This window comes from Anopheles moucheti, chromosome 3, assembly GCF_943734755.1.
Source record: "Anopheles moucheti chromosome 3, idAnoMoucSN_F20_07, whole genome shotgun sequence".
Classification (NCBI taxonomy): Eukaryota; Metazoa; Arthropoda; class Insecta; order Diptera; family Culicidae; genus Anopheles; species Anopheles moucheti.
The window spans coordinates 23,613,676-23,630,684 of NC_069141.1; the positions used below are offsets into that span (position 1 = coordinate 23,613,676).

The window sequence follows — 17,009 nt, forward strand, 5'->3', positions numbered from 1 at the left end:
CTCCTGCCCTGACGGTGCCAAAATTCTTTTACCCGTAGCAGTGTAGAAATGCATTTTCCTAGTGGGGAAGAAATGTGTGCTTTCTTTTTTAAAATTTTCCCCAAAAGGGGGAAAATTATGGTGAAAAAATGTTTTGCCACCGCTTTGTGCGAAAGGGTGACGCACCTCTGGAGTATCGTGGCAGCGGGTATGCACTTGTTGTCGTTACGGTTGGATGAAGTCGGGATGGAAATCGGTATAACGACGGTATGGATGGGAAACAAAACAAAGCACGATATGAATCTCGGTTGGATTATTATGTCAAAACAGAACCAGGGCGTCGGACGGGTGGGAAGTCGTGTAGGAAGTCGACAACATTGTTTGAATGTTTGAAATTATTCTTTTGAATTCAGCGTTGGTATTTCGATTCGGTGGAACGAGTGCATGACGGTACGAGGATAGTAAAGGGGTTTTCCCAGAGTTTGTACAGGGTCAAGTTTGTAGTTCAAGTATGGTAAGTAAAACTCCATCCGTTTGTGAGACAATTGGTATGTTGTAATTGGAATGTACAACAAAATAATTCGGAAATATTCTTCAAATCTAATGATCGTTTGATTCTTATTCGTCTAGCTATTCAAAAACCTTTACCAAGTTTTACTGAAGTCAAATAAATCTTCTATTTACTATTAATTATTATTATCTTTGTAATTGATTAGAGTAATGTAATATTAATATTTCTCACACAATTTAAAAAAAACGCCTGGAATCCCGATGAAAAAATTACGGAGTAATGTTGACATACAAAATTATCTAACTCCAAATCCTAATAGTTCTTCAAGTCTTAAAGTAGATATTAGCAATTGTAAACCGATGTTATCAAAATCTTAGATCCAAATTTGGTAAAGTTGACGGCTTGAAAAGTCTTTAGAATAATTCTGGAGTATATATTGAGGCATGCTTTTGATCGTTGGTTGAATGACAAATCCTATCATGTTTTTATCAAGTTTTATCAATTCTTAGTATGTGATATTGTCAGAGCACACCTTCTACACCTTACAATGTTCAACCGGCATATTAGAAGTCAACGCTTAGTCTAAAGAGCTGCATAATTAACTTACCAATCTGGAGTTCTTTCGATCTCAACCCAACCATTTTTTCGTTCAAGTTCCCATCAAAGATCATTTAGTATCGTTCATAAGTATGTTATATATTTTTTTGATTTATTAAAAAAAGCATAAACTATCGTAACATGTTGAGAATAATAATGCAGTATATATAATGCGTCACTTATATTCGACGATTAGTCTTTCTCTGGAGTGTTTGAAGAGAATGCTGAACGTTTCGTTGTCGTATGAGTCGTTGATAAGGTTCAATAATAGTATAAGCCGTGTATCTCAGACTAAATCATTGATCACATCCAAACATTAGAAGAAGTAAAAAGGGAAACAAATAAAATGAATAGCAAAAAAGATAACAAGTTCCGGCAGCTTTGCGCACTAAAACGCTTCTACTGCTTGTCCCGCACGTAGTACGTGTGCTGTTTCGTGACCTTCGATAGCTTTAAGTTGTCGTGTACGGCGGCTGGACAGCGTCCCTCATGTTGCTGGATGTACTGCACCTTGTAGGAGCTGGTGCCGCGGAACTTGTCGTCACCGAACGAGATGCTCGATGCGTTCGCCTTCGTCGAGCTGCGCGCCACGTTCATGGCCGAGTGATAGTCACGCAGCGATTTCTGATTCGCCGCCGATGTGCTAGAGCTCGTGGTCGTACTACTGCTGCCGGCCAATCCCGTACCGGCCAGCGTCGGCGGTGCACAGGGCTGGCCCCGAACCGTCCGGCTGCTGATCGTGCCGGTTTCGAGCGTTTTTGAGTAGTCCTGCATCCTTGACTCGACCGATTCTTTGCCGCGTCGGTGCAGCGAACTGTAGCTGGTGCGGTTCGTGGTCGAGTACATCGCACTGTCGTTCAGGTTGGAGATGCTCTTGCGCTGGATCGAACCGGATACACTCATGCCTCCGGCGACTCCGTTGGCGGCGTGCTGGGTCGTGGTCGCGGTGGAAGTTTGTGCCGGCCGGCAGAGGATCGAATTGTTAACGTTTTCGGACGATGCGAACGTGTTTTTGCGGTTGTAGTGCTGTTGGGACTGTGCCTGACTGCTGCTCGACTCGGTTTTGCTGGACCGCGTCACGGTTGATGCCGATGTTGTCGACGCTGTCTGCGATGACAGATGCTCCTGCAGCGAAGAGTGATGAGCGTTCGAGGCGTTGAGGGAGGAAGCTTTGGTCGCTCCGGTGGAGGCGTTGTTGTTGGTGTCGTTGGCATGGGCCATGTGCACCAGTTTGCCACCGATCAGCTTGGTGGTGCTGCTTGTTTGCTGTCGTTTCGAGGAGCTACTATCTACTGTTGACTCTCCCAGCACAATGCTGGAGCTGCCCCGTGCGCCTGTACGTCCGGACGGCGAGCCTGCGGATGCGGTTGTTGTTTCGCCCGCACGCACTCCACGCTGCACCACCTTATCGCTAATCATTGTGCTGCTCGATTCAGATTTGCTCACCACCGAGCTGGAGGTGGATGCAGTGTGCGTATGCATTTCCGCTCCCGACACCTTGCTGTGTTGCTGCTGCCGATCCACTTGATCAGAGAGCGACAGGTTGATAGCCCCGTGTTGATGTTGATCGCTACCCAAAGCCTTGCTTTCCGCCCTGATCGTCTTTGTTACCCATTTTCCACCGATCAGTTTCTTCACTTGTGTCTCAGTTGCTTGACTAGATGACGTTCGACCGGCGGTTGTTGCCTGGGTACCGTTTCGTTGTCCCACCGAATGTCCGTTCGTGGACTCGGTTCCGTGAATGATATTGTTCGAGGAGCGCATTTGGCTGTGCGACTTGGAAGTCGCGTGACTTCCAGTGGAACTGGAGGACGCATCGTGAAGGACGCTGCTGGTGCCGTGTGTACTGTGGGCGCTAGAAATGCTCTCCATACCGTCAAATCCGGTCTTCTGCCGTTCGACGAAGCTTTTATCCGTCACAACAACACCATCGATCGCAAGCTTTTCGGTTGCCTGCTTCGAGGAAGCTGACTGGTCCGTTACGACCTTTCCATCGATGACGATCTTGCTGCTAGAGGAAGAAACTTGAGACCCTGTCACTTGCTCCCGTGTATGATGGTGTACTCCTTTAGGTCCATCGGACGGAGCCAGTGTACCATTCGTATGCGTTTGATGGTGCACATCTCCGTCGTGCAAATGCATCCGGGAGTCTTGATGCACTTGAGTACTGCTGCTGTTAGACGAATGTTGCTGCATGGAGGAACTTGTCTGATGGAGTTTCGAACTAGAAGATGATGATTTCACACTCTGGCTGTGACTTTGCTGCTGTGTCATTCCGGTGACAACCGTTTTCGCATTGACCGCGTGATGCTGGTTTTGATTGAATATCGATTCGGCAACGTTTCGGTCCGAAACGTCTTGAATCGATTGCGTATGTTTCGTCGTGGATCGTTGCGAAGAGGTACGATCGCGTTCGTTGATGCTAGCTTCCTTACGCTGCGCTCGGTTAATGGCAGCAGAACTAGAAACCTGCTCACTGGTGTGGTGCTGCTGTTGCGTATGGCTGTGCGTGAATGATTCCGATTCGGATCGGGTAGCATGGTCATGCACCTCGCTCGTTGTGATTTGTTTGCCAGTTGGTTGTTTCTTCTCTCCCTTCAGGATGGTCGTGACAGTTTGTGTGGTCACCAGCACGGTACCATCAGCGATAGTTGGTTCTTGCACCTCTTTCAACACGGCTTCCTTTCGTTGCTTCAGTTCGTTGTATTCCTTGAATGTGTTGTAGTCTCCTTCAATTTGCAGATTATCTTGAGGCTTAACCTGCTTCGGACGCTCGGCTGGGCGGAATTGTGGCTTTTCAGGCTTTTCAAATTCACCCTCAGTGCGCAAGTTATCCTCTGGCCGTATTTGTTTGGGCCTTTCCGCCGGTTTGAAAGTAGCCTTCTCTGGCCGTTCGAATGAACCCTCCGGTCGTAGATTATCGTCATGCCTGATTGGTTTGGGGCGTTCACCCGGCCCGATCGGAGATTTATGTGGGCGCTCAAAGTCTCCCTCCGGACGAAGATTATCCTGAGGTTTGATTTGTTTCGGTCTGTCTGCTGGCCGATACTGTTGCTTCTCTGGAGTCACAAACTCTCCTTCTGGGCGTAGATTGTCATCAGGCTTAATCGGTTTTGGACGTTCGCCTGCTACGAATACGGTTTTTTCCACTCTTTCGAAGGTTCCTTCTACTCGTAAATTATCTTCATGCTTGACGATCTGAGCACGTTCTGGTTTTCCAACCGGGCTCGGCTTGGGGCGGTCAAAGTCTCCTTCCGGCTTCAGATTATCCTGTGGTTTCACTTGCTTTGGTCTTTCTGCAGGACGGTACTGCGGCTTCTCAGGCTTCTCGAAATTACCTTCCGAACGTAAATTATCCTCAGGACGAACCTGTTTCGGACGCTCGGCCGGTCGGAATGGAGACTTTTCGGGGCGTTCAAAATCACCCTCCGGACGAAGGTTATCATCATGACGCACCGGCTTCGGACGCTCTCCAGGACGATATTCCGGACGTTCAGGAGACTGGAACGCACCTTCGGTACGAAGATTGTCCTCAGGTTTGATCTGCTTCGGACGTTCTGCCGGTCGGAATGGAGTCTTCTCAGGACGTTCAAAGTTGCCTTCCGGACGAAGGTTATCATCATGACGCACCGGCTTCGGACGCTCTCCAGGACGATATTCCGGACGTTCAGGAGACTGGAACGCACCTTCTGTACGAAGATTGTCCTCAGGTTTGATCTGCTTTGGACGCTCGGCCGGTCGGAATGGAGCCTTTTCAGGACGTTCGAAGTCTCCCTCCGGACGAAGGTTATCATCATGACGCACTGGCTTCGGACGCTCTCCAGGACGATATTCCGGACGTTCAGGAGACTGGAACGCTCCTTCAGGACGAAGATTGTCCTCCGGCTTGATTTGCTTCGGACGCTCGGCCGGTCTGTATTGGGGCTTCTCAGGCTTCTCGAAGTCTCCCTCAGGTCTTAGGTTATCCTCGGGTCGAACTTGCTTCGGACGCTCGGCCGGTCGGAATGGAGCCTTCTCAGGACGTTCGAAGTCTCCCTCCGGACGAAGGTTATCATCATGACGTACCGGCTTCGGACGCTCTCCAGGACGATATTCCGGACGTTCAGGAGACTGGAACTCTCCTTCAGGACGAAGATTGTCCTCCGGCTTGATTTGCTTCGGACGCTCGGCCGGTCTGTATTGGGGCTTCTCAGGCTTCTCGAAGTCTCCCTCAGGTCTTAGGTTATCCTCGGGTCGAACTTGCTTCGGACGCTCGGCCGGTCGGAATGGAGCCTTCTCAGGACGATCGAAGTCTCCCTCCGGACGAAGGTTATCATCATGACGTACCGGCTTCGGACGCTCTCCAGGACGATATTCCGGACGTTCAGGAGACTGGAACTCTCCTTCCGGACGAAGATTGTCCTCCGGCTTGATTTGCTTCGGACGCTCGGCCGGTCTGTACTGGGGCTTCTCAGGCTTCTCGAAGTCTCCCTCAGGTCTTAGGTTATCCTCGGGTCGAACTTGCTTCGGACGCTCGGCCGGTCGGAATGGAGCCTTCTCAGGACGTTCGAAGTCTCCCTCCGGACGAAGGTTATCATCAGGACGTATGGGCCTAGGTCGCTCACCAGAAATGAATACCGTTTTCTCTGTACGTTCAAAGTTGCCTTCCATGTAGAGATTATCTTCATGTCGAACGATTTGAGCTCTCTCCGCCTTTCCAACAATTGTAGGTTGCGGTCTTTCGAAATCGCCTTCTGGTTTGAGATTATCTTGTGGCCGTACTTGTTTGGGACGCTCGGCTGGTCTGTACTGAGGCTTCTCTGGCGTTTCGAAATCTCCTTCAGGTCTGAGATTATCCTCGGGTCGAACCTGCTTCGGACGCTCGGCCGGTCTGTATTGAGGCTTCTCTGGAGTAGAGAACTCGCCTTCCGGACGAAGATTGTCATCTGGTCGAACTTGCTTCGGACGTTCAGCCGGTCGGAATGGAGTCTTCTCAGGACGTTCAAAGTTGCCTTCCGGACGAAGGTTATCATCATGACGTACCGGCTTCGGACGCTCTCCAGGACGATATTCCGGACGTTCAGGAGACTGGAACTCTCCTTCCGGACGAAGATTGTCCTCCGGCTTGATTTGCTTCGGACGCTCGGCCGGTCTGTACTGGGGCTTCTCAGGCTTCTCGAAGTCTCCCTCAGGTCTTAGGTTATCCTCGGGTCGAACTTGCTTCGGACGCTCGGCCGGTCGGAATGGAGCCTTCTCAGGACGTTCGAAGTCTCCCTCCGGACGAAGGTTATCATCAGGACGTATGGGCCTAGGTCGCTCACCAGAAATGAATACCGTTTTCTCTGTACGTTCAAAGTTGCCTTCCATGTAGAGATTATCTTCATGTCGAACGATTTGAGCTCTCTCCGCCTTTCCAACAATTGTAGGTTGCGGTCTTTCGAAATCGCCTTCTGGTTTGAGATTATCTTGTGGCCGTACTTGTTTGGGACGCTCGGCTGGTCTGTACTGAGGCTTCTCTGGCGTTTCGAAATCTCCTTCAGGTCTGAGATTATCCTCGGGTCGAACCTGCTTCGGACGCTCGGCCGGTCTGTATTGAGGCTTCTCTGGAGTAGAGAACTCGCCCTCTGGACGAAGATTGTCTTCTGGTCGAACTTGCTTCGGACGCTCGGCCGGTCGGAATGGAGCCTTCTCAGGACGTTCGAAGTCTCCCTCCGGACGAAGGTTATCATCATGTCGCACCGGCTTCGGACGCTCTCCAGGACGATATTCCGGACGTTCAGGAGACTGGAACTCTCCTTCCGGACGAAGATTGTCCTCCGGCTTGATTTGCTTCGGACGCTCGGCCGGTCTGTACTGGGGCTTCTCAGGCTTCTCGAAGTCTCCCTCAGGTCTTAGGTTATCCTCGGGTCGAACTTGCTTCGGACGTTCTGCCGGTCGGAATGGAGTCTTCTCAGGACGTTCAAAGTTGCCTTCCGGACGAAGGTTATCATCATGACGTACCGGCTTCGGACGCTCTCCAGGACGATATTCCGGACGTTCAGGAGACTGGAACTCTCCTTCCGGACGAAGATTGTCCTCCGGCTTGATTTGCTTCGGACGCTCGGCCGGTCTGTACTGGGGCTTCTCAGGCTTCTCGAAGTCTCCCTCAGGTCTTAGGTTATCCTCGGGTCGAACTTGCTTCGGACGCTCGGCCGGTCGGAATGGAGCCTTCTCAGGACGTTCGAAGTCTCCCTCCGGACGAAGGTTATCATCAGGACGTATGGGCCTAGGTCGCTCACCAGAAATGAATACCGTTTTCTCTGTACGTTCAAAGTTGCCTTCCATGTAGAGATTATCTTCATGTCGAACGATTTGAGCTCTCTCCGCCTTTCCAACAATTGTAGGTTGCGGTCTTTCGAAATCGCCTTCTGGTTTGAGATTATCTTGTGGCCGTACTTGTTTGGGACGCTCGGCTGGTCTGTACTGAGGCTTCTCTGGCGTTTCGAAATCTCCTTCAGGTCTGAGATTATCCTCGGGTCGAACCTGCTTCGGACGCTCGGCCGGTCTGTATTGAGGCTTCTCTGGAGTAGAGAACTCGCCCTCCGGACGAAGATTGTCTTCTGGTCGAACTTGCTTCGGACGTTCTGCCGGTCGGAATGGAGTCTTCTCAGGACGTTCGAAGTCTCCTTCAGGACGAAGGTTATCATCATGACGCACCGGCTTCGGACGCTCTCCAGGACGATATTCCGGACGTTCAGGAGACTGGAACGCTCCTTCAGGACGAAGATTGTCCTCCGGCTTGATTTGCTTCGGACGCTCGGCCGGTCTGTATTGGGGCTTCTCAGGCTTCTCGAAGTCTCCCTCAGGTCTTAGGTTATCCTCGGGTCGAACTTGCTTCGGACGTTCTGCCGGTCGGAATGGAGTCTTCTCAGGACGTTCAAAGTTGCCTTCCGGACGAAGGTTATCATCATGACGTACCGGCTTCGGACGCTCTCCAGGACGATATTCCGGACGTTCAGGAGACTGGAACTCTCCTTCCGGACGAAGATTGTCCTCCGGCTTGATTTGCTTCGGACGCTCGGCCGGTCTGTACTGGGGCTTCTCAGGCTTCTCGAAGTCTCCCTCAGGTCTTAGGTTATCCTCGGGTCGAACTTGCTTCGGACGCTCGGCCGGTCGGAATGGAGCCTTCTCAGGACGTTCGAAGTCTCCCTCCGGACGAAGGTTATCATCAGGACGTATGGGCCTAGGTCGCTCACCAGAAATGAATACCGTTTTCTCTGTACGTTCAAAGTTGCCTTCCATGTAGAGATTATCTTCATGTCGAACGATTTGAGCTCTCTCCGCCTTTCCAACAATTGTAGGTTGCGGTCTTTCGAAATCGCCTTCTGGTTTGAGATTATCTTGTGGCCGTACTTGTTTGGGACGCTCGGCTGGTCTGTACTGAGGCTTCTCTGGCGTTTCGAAATCTCCTTCAGGTCTGAGATTATCCTCGGGTCGAACCTGCTTCGGACGCTCAGCCGGTCTGTATTGAGGCTTCTCTGGAGTAGAGAACTCGCCCTCTGGACGAAGATTGTCTTCTGGTCGAACTTGCTTCGGACGCTCGGCCGGTCGGAATGGAGCCTTCTCAGGACGTTCGAAGTCTCCCTCCGGACGAAGGTTATCATCATGACGTACCGGCTTCGGACGCTCTCCAGGACGATATTCCGGACGTTCAGGAGACTGGAACTCTCCTTCCGGACGAAGATTGTCCTCCGGCTTGATTTGCTTCGGACGCTCGGCCGGTCTGTACTGGGGCTTCTCAGGCTTCTCGAAGTCTCCCTCAGGTCTTAGGTTATCCTCGGGTCGAACTTGCTTCGGACGCTCGGCCGGTCGGAATGGAGCCTTCTCAGGACGTTCGAAGTCTCCCTCCGGACGAAGGTTATCATCAGGACGTATGGGCCTAGGTCGCTCACCAGAAATGAATACCGTTTTCTCTGTACGTTCAAAGTTGCCTTCCATGTAGAGATTATCTTCATGTCGAACGATTTGAGCTCTCTCCGCCTTTCCAACAATTGTAGGTTGCGGTCTTTCGAAATCGCCTTCTGGTTTGAGATTATCTTGTGGCCGTACTTGTTTGGGACGCTCGGCTGGTCTGTACTGAGGCTTCTCTGGCGTTTCGAAATCTCCTTCAGGTCTGAGATTATCCTCGGGTCGAACCTGCTTCGGACGCTCGGCCGGTCTGTATTGAGGCTTCTCTGGAGTAGAGAACTCGCCCTCCGGACGAAGATTGTCTTCTGGTCGAACCTGCTTCGGACGTTCAGCCGGTCGGAATGGAGCCTTCTCAGGACGTTCGAAGTCTCCTTCAGGACGTAGGTTATCATCATGACGCACCGGCTTCGGACGCTCTCCAGGACGATACTCTGGACGCTCTGGTGATTGGAACTCTCCTTCCGGACGAAGATTGTCCTCCGGCTTGATTTGCTTCGGACGCTCGGCCGGTCTGTACTGAGGCTTCTCTGGCTTCTCGAAGTCTCCCTCCGGACGAAGGTTGTCTTCCGGTCGAACCTGTTTCGGACGCTCGGCCGGTCGGAATGGAGTCTTCTCAGGACGTTCAAAGTTGCCTTCCGGACGAAGGTTATCATCATGACGCACCGGCTTCGGACGCTCTCCAGGACGATATTCCGGACGTTCAGGAGACTGGAACGCTCCTTCAGGACGAAGATTGTCCTCCGGCTTGATTTGCTTCGGACGCTCGGCCGGTCGGAATGGAGCCTTCTCAGGACGTTCAAAGTTGCCTTCAGGACGAAGGTTATCATCATGACGCACCGGCTTCGGACGCTCTCCAGGACGATATTCCGGACGTTCAGGAGACTGGAACGCTCCTTCAGGACGAAGATTGTCCTCCGGCTTGATTTGCTTCGGACGCTCGGCCGGTCTGTATTGCGGCTTCTCAGGCTTCTGGAAATCTCCCTCTGGACGAAGGTTGTCTTCCGGTCGAACCTGTTTCGGACGCTCAGCCGGTCGGAATGGAGCCTTCTCAGGACGTTCGAAGTCTCCTTCAGGACGAAGGTTATCATCATGACGCACCGGCTTCGGACGCTCTCCAGGACGATATTCCGGACGTTCAGGAGACTGGAACGCTCCTTCAGGACGAAGATTGTCCTCCGGCTTGATTTGCTTCGGACGCTCGGCCGGTCGGAATGGAGCCTTCTCAGGACGTTCGAAGTCTCCTTCAGGACGAAGGTTATCATCATGACGCACCGGCTTCGGACGCTCTCCAGGACGATATTCCGGACGTTCAGGAGACTGGAACGCTCCTTCAGAACGAAGATTGTCCTCCGGCTTGATTTGCTTCGGACGCTCGGCCGGTCGGAATGGAGCCTTCTCAGGACGTTCGAAGTCTCCTTCAGGACGAAGGTTATCATCATGACGCACCGGCTTCGGACGCTCTCCAGGACGATATTCCGGACGTTCAGGAGACTGGAACGCTCCTTCAGGACGAAGATTGTCCTCCGGCTTGATTTGCTTCGGACGCTCGGCCGGTCTGTATTGGGGCTTCTCAGGCTTCTGGAAATCTCCCTCTGGACGAAGGTTGTCTTCCGGTCGAACCTGTTTCGGACGCTCGGCCGGTCGGAATGGAGCCTTCTCAGGACGTTCGAAGTCTCCTTCAGGACGAAGGTTATCATCATGACGCACCGGCTTCGGACGCTCTCCAGGACGATATTCCGGACGTTCAGGAGACTGGAACGCTCCTTCAGGACGAAGATTGTCCTCCGGCTTGATTTGCTTCGGACGCTCGGCCGGTCGGAATGGAGCCTTCTCAGGACGTTCAAAGTCTCCTTCCGGACGTAGGTTATCATCATGACGCACCGGCTTCGGACGCTCGCCAGGGCGATATTCCGGACGTTCAGGAGACTGGAACGCTCCTTCGGTACGTAGATTGTCCTCAGGTTTGATTTGCTTCGGACGCTCGGCCGGTCTGTACTGGGGTTTTTCTGGAGTAGAGAACTCGCCCTCCGGACGAAGGTTATCATCATGTCTTATTGGTTTTACTCGTTCACCTGGCACATAGCCGACTCGCTCTGGAACAGTGAAGTCTCCCTCCGGACGTAGGTTATCTTCATGCTTGATAGGCTTCGGTCGTACATAATCGGTTTTAAGCTTTGCAATATCAAGTTTTTCGAAATCTTCCTTCGTCCATGTCAGTCTTCGATCAGATGTTTCTTGCGTGGTACTACTGCGTTCGATTGTATATGATTCACGGCGATTTAAATGATCTTCTGCATCTTCTATAGTCCATGTTCCTCTGCGTCCGGAAGTTTTTTGCGCACTGAGCTCTGATGTGAAATTTTCTAAAGGTGTTGGTAAAACAGATAAAAACATGTTAAATGGTACAGCTTTAAACGCTTACCACTCATTGTTCATACCTTGATGGTAAAAATTTTCCGAATTACTCATGGCAGTGTACTTTGAAGATTTGGTTTGTGTCGTTGTATTTCCTCCACCACAGTTGTAGCAATTATGACGCCTGCAAAGATTTCATTTGATTAGACACCGCACGCTACAATATGTTTAAAATAACAGCTTAATTAATCATTGTCAACACGTCATCAGTTTGCTACTTGGTCGCTGCAAAAATTCAGCTATTTCATAGTTTTCTTTTCATAGTTTACTTAGAATCTTTAGAGAAATCCTAAAAATGAGCCTGAGAAGCTTAAGAGCCTGAGAACTTTCTAGGTATTGTATCGTCAGCCTTGGTTGCGGGTGAAGTATCAGATTCAAATTAAACTTTATGCTCCAACCCTTGAAGGGTAATTTGAAAAATTACAGTAAGAATTACAAATCGAAAAATTTAAAAAACAATAAAAAACAAATTGAAACAATTTTAAAATTGTATTTAAAATACAACCACTATTATTAATTTGACCGGTAGTAGTTGAGGCGTTCATAACACTTCCTCCACATAAGCGGTTAGGCACATAAAGGGTGAGAGAAATCATGGCAAGCATCAACCACAAGGAAAAAACAAAACAGACAGTGGTGGAAGGGGCAAACCAAAACAGACTAAATAAATAACGCCCAGCATTGCTGCAGCTGAGGGGTGCCGGTGTTGATCACACAACGACCACCAACACCACCACTAGCATAAATCTCGATTAACTCGTGGCAAAGCAGCGCGCTGATGATGTCATCGGGTGGCCGCGTAGGTTGATATTGTAAACGAGCATAAATTGAACGACGGTGACCAAACGAACCGCGAACACGCTTGGCTCGGTGATCTTGCCAATTGACCATTTAAGGTCTACACACGGTCGACGACAAACGTTTGCGACGGTATGAAAGCGAGAAGTAGAGAGCACAGTGCTCTGGCAATGTGGGTTGAAGATTTTTTATATTTGTAACCTGTAGAGATGGTCGAGGATCGTGTTGTTGCATTTACCGCTTCCAATTCGTTAAAAGCTTGAAGGACATGCAACGTACACTAGTAGGCGGGCGTCGCAATTGGAAGAGATTGGGAATATGGAGGGCCTTCGCCTACACACTACCAAACAGCTTAACTTACCCACAAGTACAGATTTCACAGATGCACTGCTCCTGTGTGGTTTGTTCGTCCTTGCGCTTGGTGCTTTTGCTGGTCTGCGTTCGTTTTTCATCGCTCAAATCGCTTACTTCCTTGATCGTCACTCGATCCTGCGAAAACAAACTTATGGTTAGCTCGTGGAAGTTCCCTTGGGTGCTCCTTTTCAAACTTACCACCATGTCCATGGATTTAAGGTTTTTGGTTCGTTCCGATTCATCCAACTCCGAGCGGCCGGAACTCTCCTCGAGGAAGGTGATCTTTTCCAGCACATCGATGTGCTTCTTCTGATCGATCGTTTTCCATTGTTTGGTTTTCGCATCGTAGACCTACAAATTAAAAAACAATTATATTGTCAACCATCCTGGTGCGGACGGAGCGAATCTCCTCCCGAAGAAATCCCTATAACCCGATAACAAATCTACCCACCTTCGTCATTTGAATCGTCGTGGTAATGTTGGCCAGTTCCGGTCGCTCCACCTCGAGCTCCTGTACGATCTCCACCGGTATGTCGGTGGTTATATCCTTCTCGAGGATCGTCTTTTGATCGACCAGCTCCCAGCGCTTGAGCTTTGGGTTGAAAATTTTCGCCTCAAACGAAGTCTTAGTGACGTTCGTTACATCGTCTTGCAGATCAGCGCTCACGATGTCTTTCGGTACAATTTTCTCATCAATCAAGTTCAGCCGACGGCCATGCTCATCGTAGATCTTGCGCTTCAGAATAGCGGCGTTAGACTCGCGCTGTTCACGATACTCGGACGTCGTCCGGCGCGAGCGGCTTTCTTCGTCCATTTGCGCGTAGTGCGAGGACGTTTCGATCGTTTTGGTCGATTCGGAATGTTGCTGCCGTTGTTCGGCCTGGCTAGCCGATTCCGTGATCAGCTGTGTGCTCTGGATGGTATTGGCCAGCGAGTCGTGCGCCGATGAAAGACTAGCTACCGTATGGGCTGATTCGGTTTTCATGAGCATATTGTTGGAATGCTGTCCAGTGGCGGAATCGTGCTGCACGGAATAGTTGTCCAGTGTTGTGGAATCGATGACTGAATCCTTCGCCGTAGAGGACATCGTGGCCTTGGAGGAGGTTACATTTTGTGCCCGGTTTGTGGATGAACTCGACTTGATGTCGTGCGATGATGTATGCTCGACACCTTCGGTAGTATGGAAAGACGAGGAACTGTAACCTTGTGCAGCTTGATACGATGAAGAGGTGCTCGTGATCAGATTGCCCGCAGCATCGTACGTCGTTTGGCTTTGGCCGCCGACATGCTGATGAGGTTTGCCTTCCTTGCCCACAAGCTTCCCCTTTGACGGTTTTACGTCAACACCTCCGGAACTCTGGAAAGACGAGGTACTGTAGCCCTGTGCGGCCTGATACGAAGCGGATGTGCTTGTGATCTGATTGCCGGCCGTATCGTACAGGACCTTGGTCGTCGGTGCTTGACTCTGGGCCATGGAGAAACTTTGGCTGTCAACTTGCTGGCGTGTCTTGCCGTCCGCATCCACGAGCTGGAATGATTTCTGATCGAACGTGGAATGATCGGGCAGGTGTTGAACCGTACCGGACAGCACACCGTTCTGTCGCCCGGACCCGGTCACAGACATCGAAGACTTCACGTTTTCACCAAGCGCGGACGTTTGGAATGTTTCCGAAGCGGACTGGGCCGTCGTGCTCTGAGCGGTGGACATTGATTGACTAGAGCTGGTAGCAGTCGTGTGCATGCTTTTGCTCAACTTGGACTCGGTCTTTTGCGAGCTGGATATTGCACTCGATTCGGACACACTTTGCTCACTACGCACCGCACTGTGCGATGCCTGCTGGTGTTCTTCTTTCTTCTGTATGGCACTGCTACTTTGCATGACTTTGCTGCTAGTGCTGCTGGTAACACTGCTTAGCGCACTGCTATCAAGAGCCATTTTCGAGATCTCGATCTTGCTGGGACCGATGGTCGATATCACTTGGTGGCTAGCGTCACCGGACACACTCGACACGGTAGTACGACCTCCGGCCACACTGTCACTAACGAACGACTCCTTCCGGCCACTGTCACCAGCACCGCTCACCCGCACGGTTTTCTGTGTTACCTTCGCGGGTAGCTCCAGTCCGGCCGATGCACCAATCAATGCCGTCGTACCGATCGTATCACTCGCGATATGATGTATCTCTTCGATGATGTTATCGATCTGTTTCGACTTGCTCGCCTCACTACGCATACTGCTGACGGTGCTGAACTTTTGTCCGTCTGTTTTAGTGCTTCGTTCGCGCACTTCACTCGCACGACCCTCGGTGGACTTTTGGAATTTATCCGCACTGGACTGCAGCTTTGTCGAGGACGACGACGAGGACGATTGCTGGAACGTGGAACTGCTGTTCGTCGATGAGCTGACGGCCATCGATTTCAGCGGCATCGCAACCGTACCGTGATCCACGGTCACCGTCGTCACCGTCTGCTGTCCGGTGCGCTCCGAGTCTAGCAGACTCTGAGTTTTCAGCTTCGTCTGCTTATCACGATTATTTAATCCCATCTTTCCGCTATGTTTTGCACGTTGCCACACACACTGGTACCGAATATCACGCACAAACTTTTCACCTACCTTTTCACCACCTTATGAATGAATTCTTTTATTTAAACTTTTGTTTTTCTAAAGTAATTTTCACACCGTCCACTAATTTATCACTTCGTTGATAGGATGATGGCACCGGTACGCACTGATCGTGGCCAGTTAGCGCGTTAGAACCACTTTTAAAATCATATGCGTGCGTACGGCATGCGTTGACACACTTTGCCGCGATGAGGTAATCACAGGTTGGCTCGCGGCAAACGTTGGGATCTCGCAGGGCACACCGCACAGGGTCACTAGATCGACGACTCACTGGCACCGGGTTGCACGAACGGACTGAACGATGGCAAGATGCACAGCAGTGCTTATGAGCCGAGCGAACACGACCCCCACACCTATACACGGGCACACACACACGAAACCCTCCACCCCAAGCGGTCGTCCGTCGGTCGGGTTGGGGATGCTTTCCCACACACTCACTGCACCCCTTTGACACGATCTCTAGGGGTTGTTTTTTTAACTTCTTTCACTGCTTTTTTTGTTGCTTTACAGTGCGTATTCAGCACTGGTATTGTGAGATAACGGGTGAGAGCAAGAGAGTAAGCTTACGCCTGCGCGAGAAGCAGCCGGTTTTTTTTTCGTTGGATGTGTATATTATTCGTGTTTTTTTTGCACCCCCCTTGCTTTCAGCACAACGTACACGACAACCTTCTTTACTTTAAAACACCGACAGCAACAACCCGGGACGGAGAAAAGATCACTTGCTTACCGCTCGACGGTCAGGATGGAACTGAGTTCGGCGCCGGTTTGCTCCATGAATTAAGTATTATGAAAAGCCGTCCACCACAAACCGACCAGAGCGACGCCTACGTGTGTGTCGCGCATCAACCCGCGCGAATGATGACGCGCACCGTACCGAAAGCCCACCACGAGCGGGCGTGTGCGTGGTGTGTGCATGTCTACTGTGGTTTTAACGCGAACAGCAATCCGAGGCACCCAGGGAATCAATCTTTGCCACCCGGAGATGGTGTGGCGCTGCGATTTCGAAAGGGCAAAACCCGCGACAGGGAGCGAACCACCGGGAGATCTTCGAACGGAAGTGGTCAGAAGATGGAGCCGCTCGTGCTTGGAGGTACCTACGGAATGCCAAAGAACAATGACGCTATTTTTAATCCCGTTGCGTGAATGCTCTCCCTACATTTCCATTCCTGCGGGACACATTGCCTTACGATCATCTAGCGATCATCGTAAACATCGCTTTAAACACTCAGTGCCCTTTAACTTCCAATGCTACCGCAAAGCGCTTAGCGAATACCAAATTTAGAAACAAAATCAGCTCAATCCATCGTGATTCATTCCGGCGCCGCCAAGTGCGTGCGTTACAGCCAAGTCAGCCAGAACGTGTGAAGGCGACATTCGGTACCACCTTCTGTTCCAAGAAATGTAAGTAAGACACAGAGAAAAAAAAAGACACAATATCAACCACCTTCGCACAGCTACTCAGACACTACAATCTCTGGCTGGCAATAGTCCGGCCTACGCCACAGAAATAAAGCAATACACACATTTCTACCATCGCCCACAGAAAGATCGACCGATCGGTCGGGTGACACTGTTACTTCCACTTCCAGTGGAGTGGTGAGATTTGTCGGATTTTGGTGTTTTGCCGGAAAAGGAAGCTCTCGTGTGTTTCCTAAAAATCGGGGCAAACATGATATCAGATCCATTTTTGTGGCGAGTAATAAAAATTTTTTTTTGGTTGTGTACATCTTGTCGATATGGCCATTTTTGGACATTGTGATGCAGTGATCCAGCTAGGAAGGGTTGTTGTTGATTCGTCTATGAGAT

The 17,009-nt window shown here is 50.7% G+C and overlaps 1 protein-coding gene across 2 annotated transcripts; it reads right to left on the reverse strand.

Moving 5' to 3' along the window:
* Window positions 1-1,178: 1,178 nt before the first annotated feature.
* On the reverse strand, window positions 1,179-15,125 carry LOC128301117 (titin). Of its 2 annotated transcripts, XM_053037443.1 has the most exons (7): window positions 13,032-15,125; window positions 12,779-12,931; window positions 12,588-12,715; window positions 11,452-11,552; window positions 10,960-11,376; window positions 7,676-10,011; window positions 1,179-4,456 (listed from the first exon to the last, which is right to left on the reverse strand). In XM_053037443.1, exons 1-7 carry the CDS (start codon window positions 15,123-15,125, stop codon window positions 1,487-1,489), a joined length of 8,199 nt encoding a protein of 2,732 aa, XP_052893403.1. In that variant the 3' UTR covers window positions 1,179-1,486. The 2 variants fall into 2 exon arrangements, with proteins under 2 accessions (XP_052893403.1, XP_052893402.1); XM_053037442.1 differs by lacking the exons at window positions 12,588-12,715; window positions 12,779-12,931; window positions 13,032-15,125 and having other exon boundaries at window positions 1,179-11,376; window positions 11,452-11,528.
* Window positions 15,126-17,009: the final 1,884 nt, after the last annotated feature.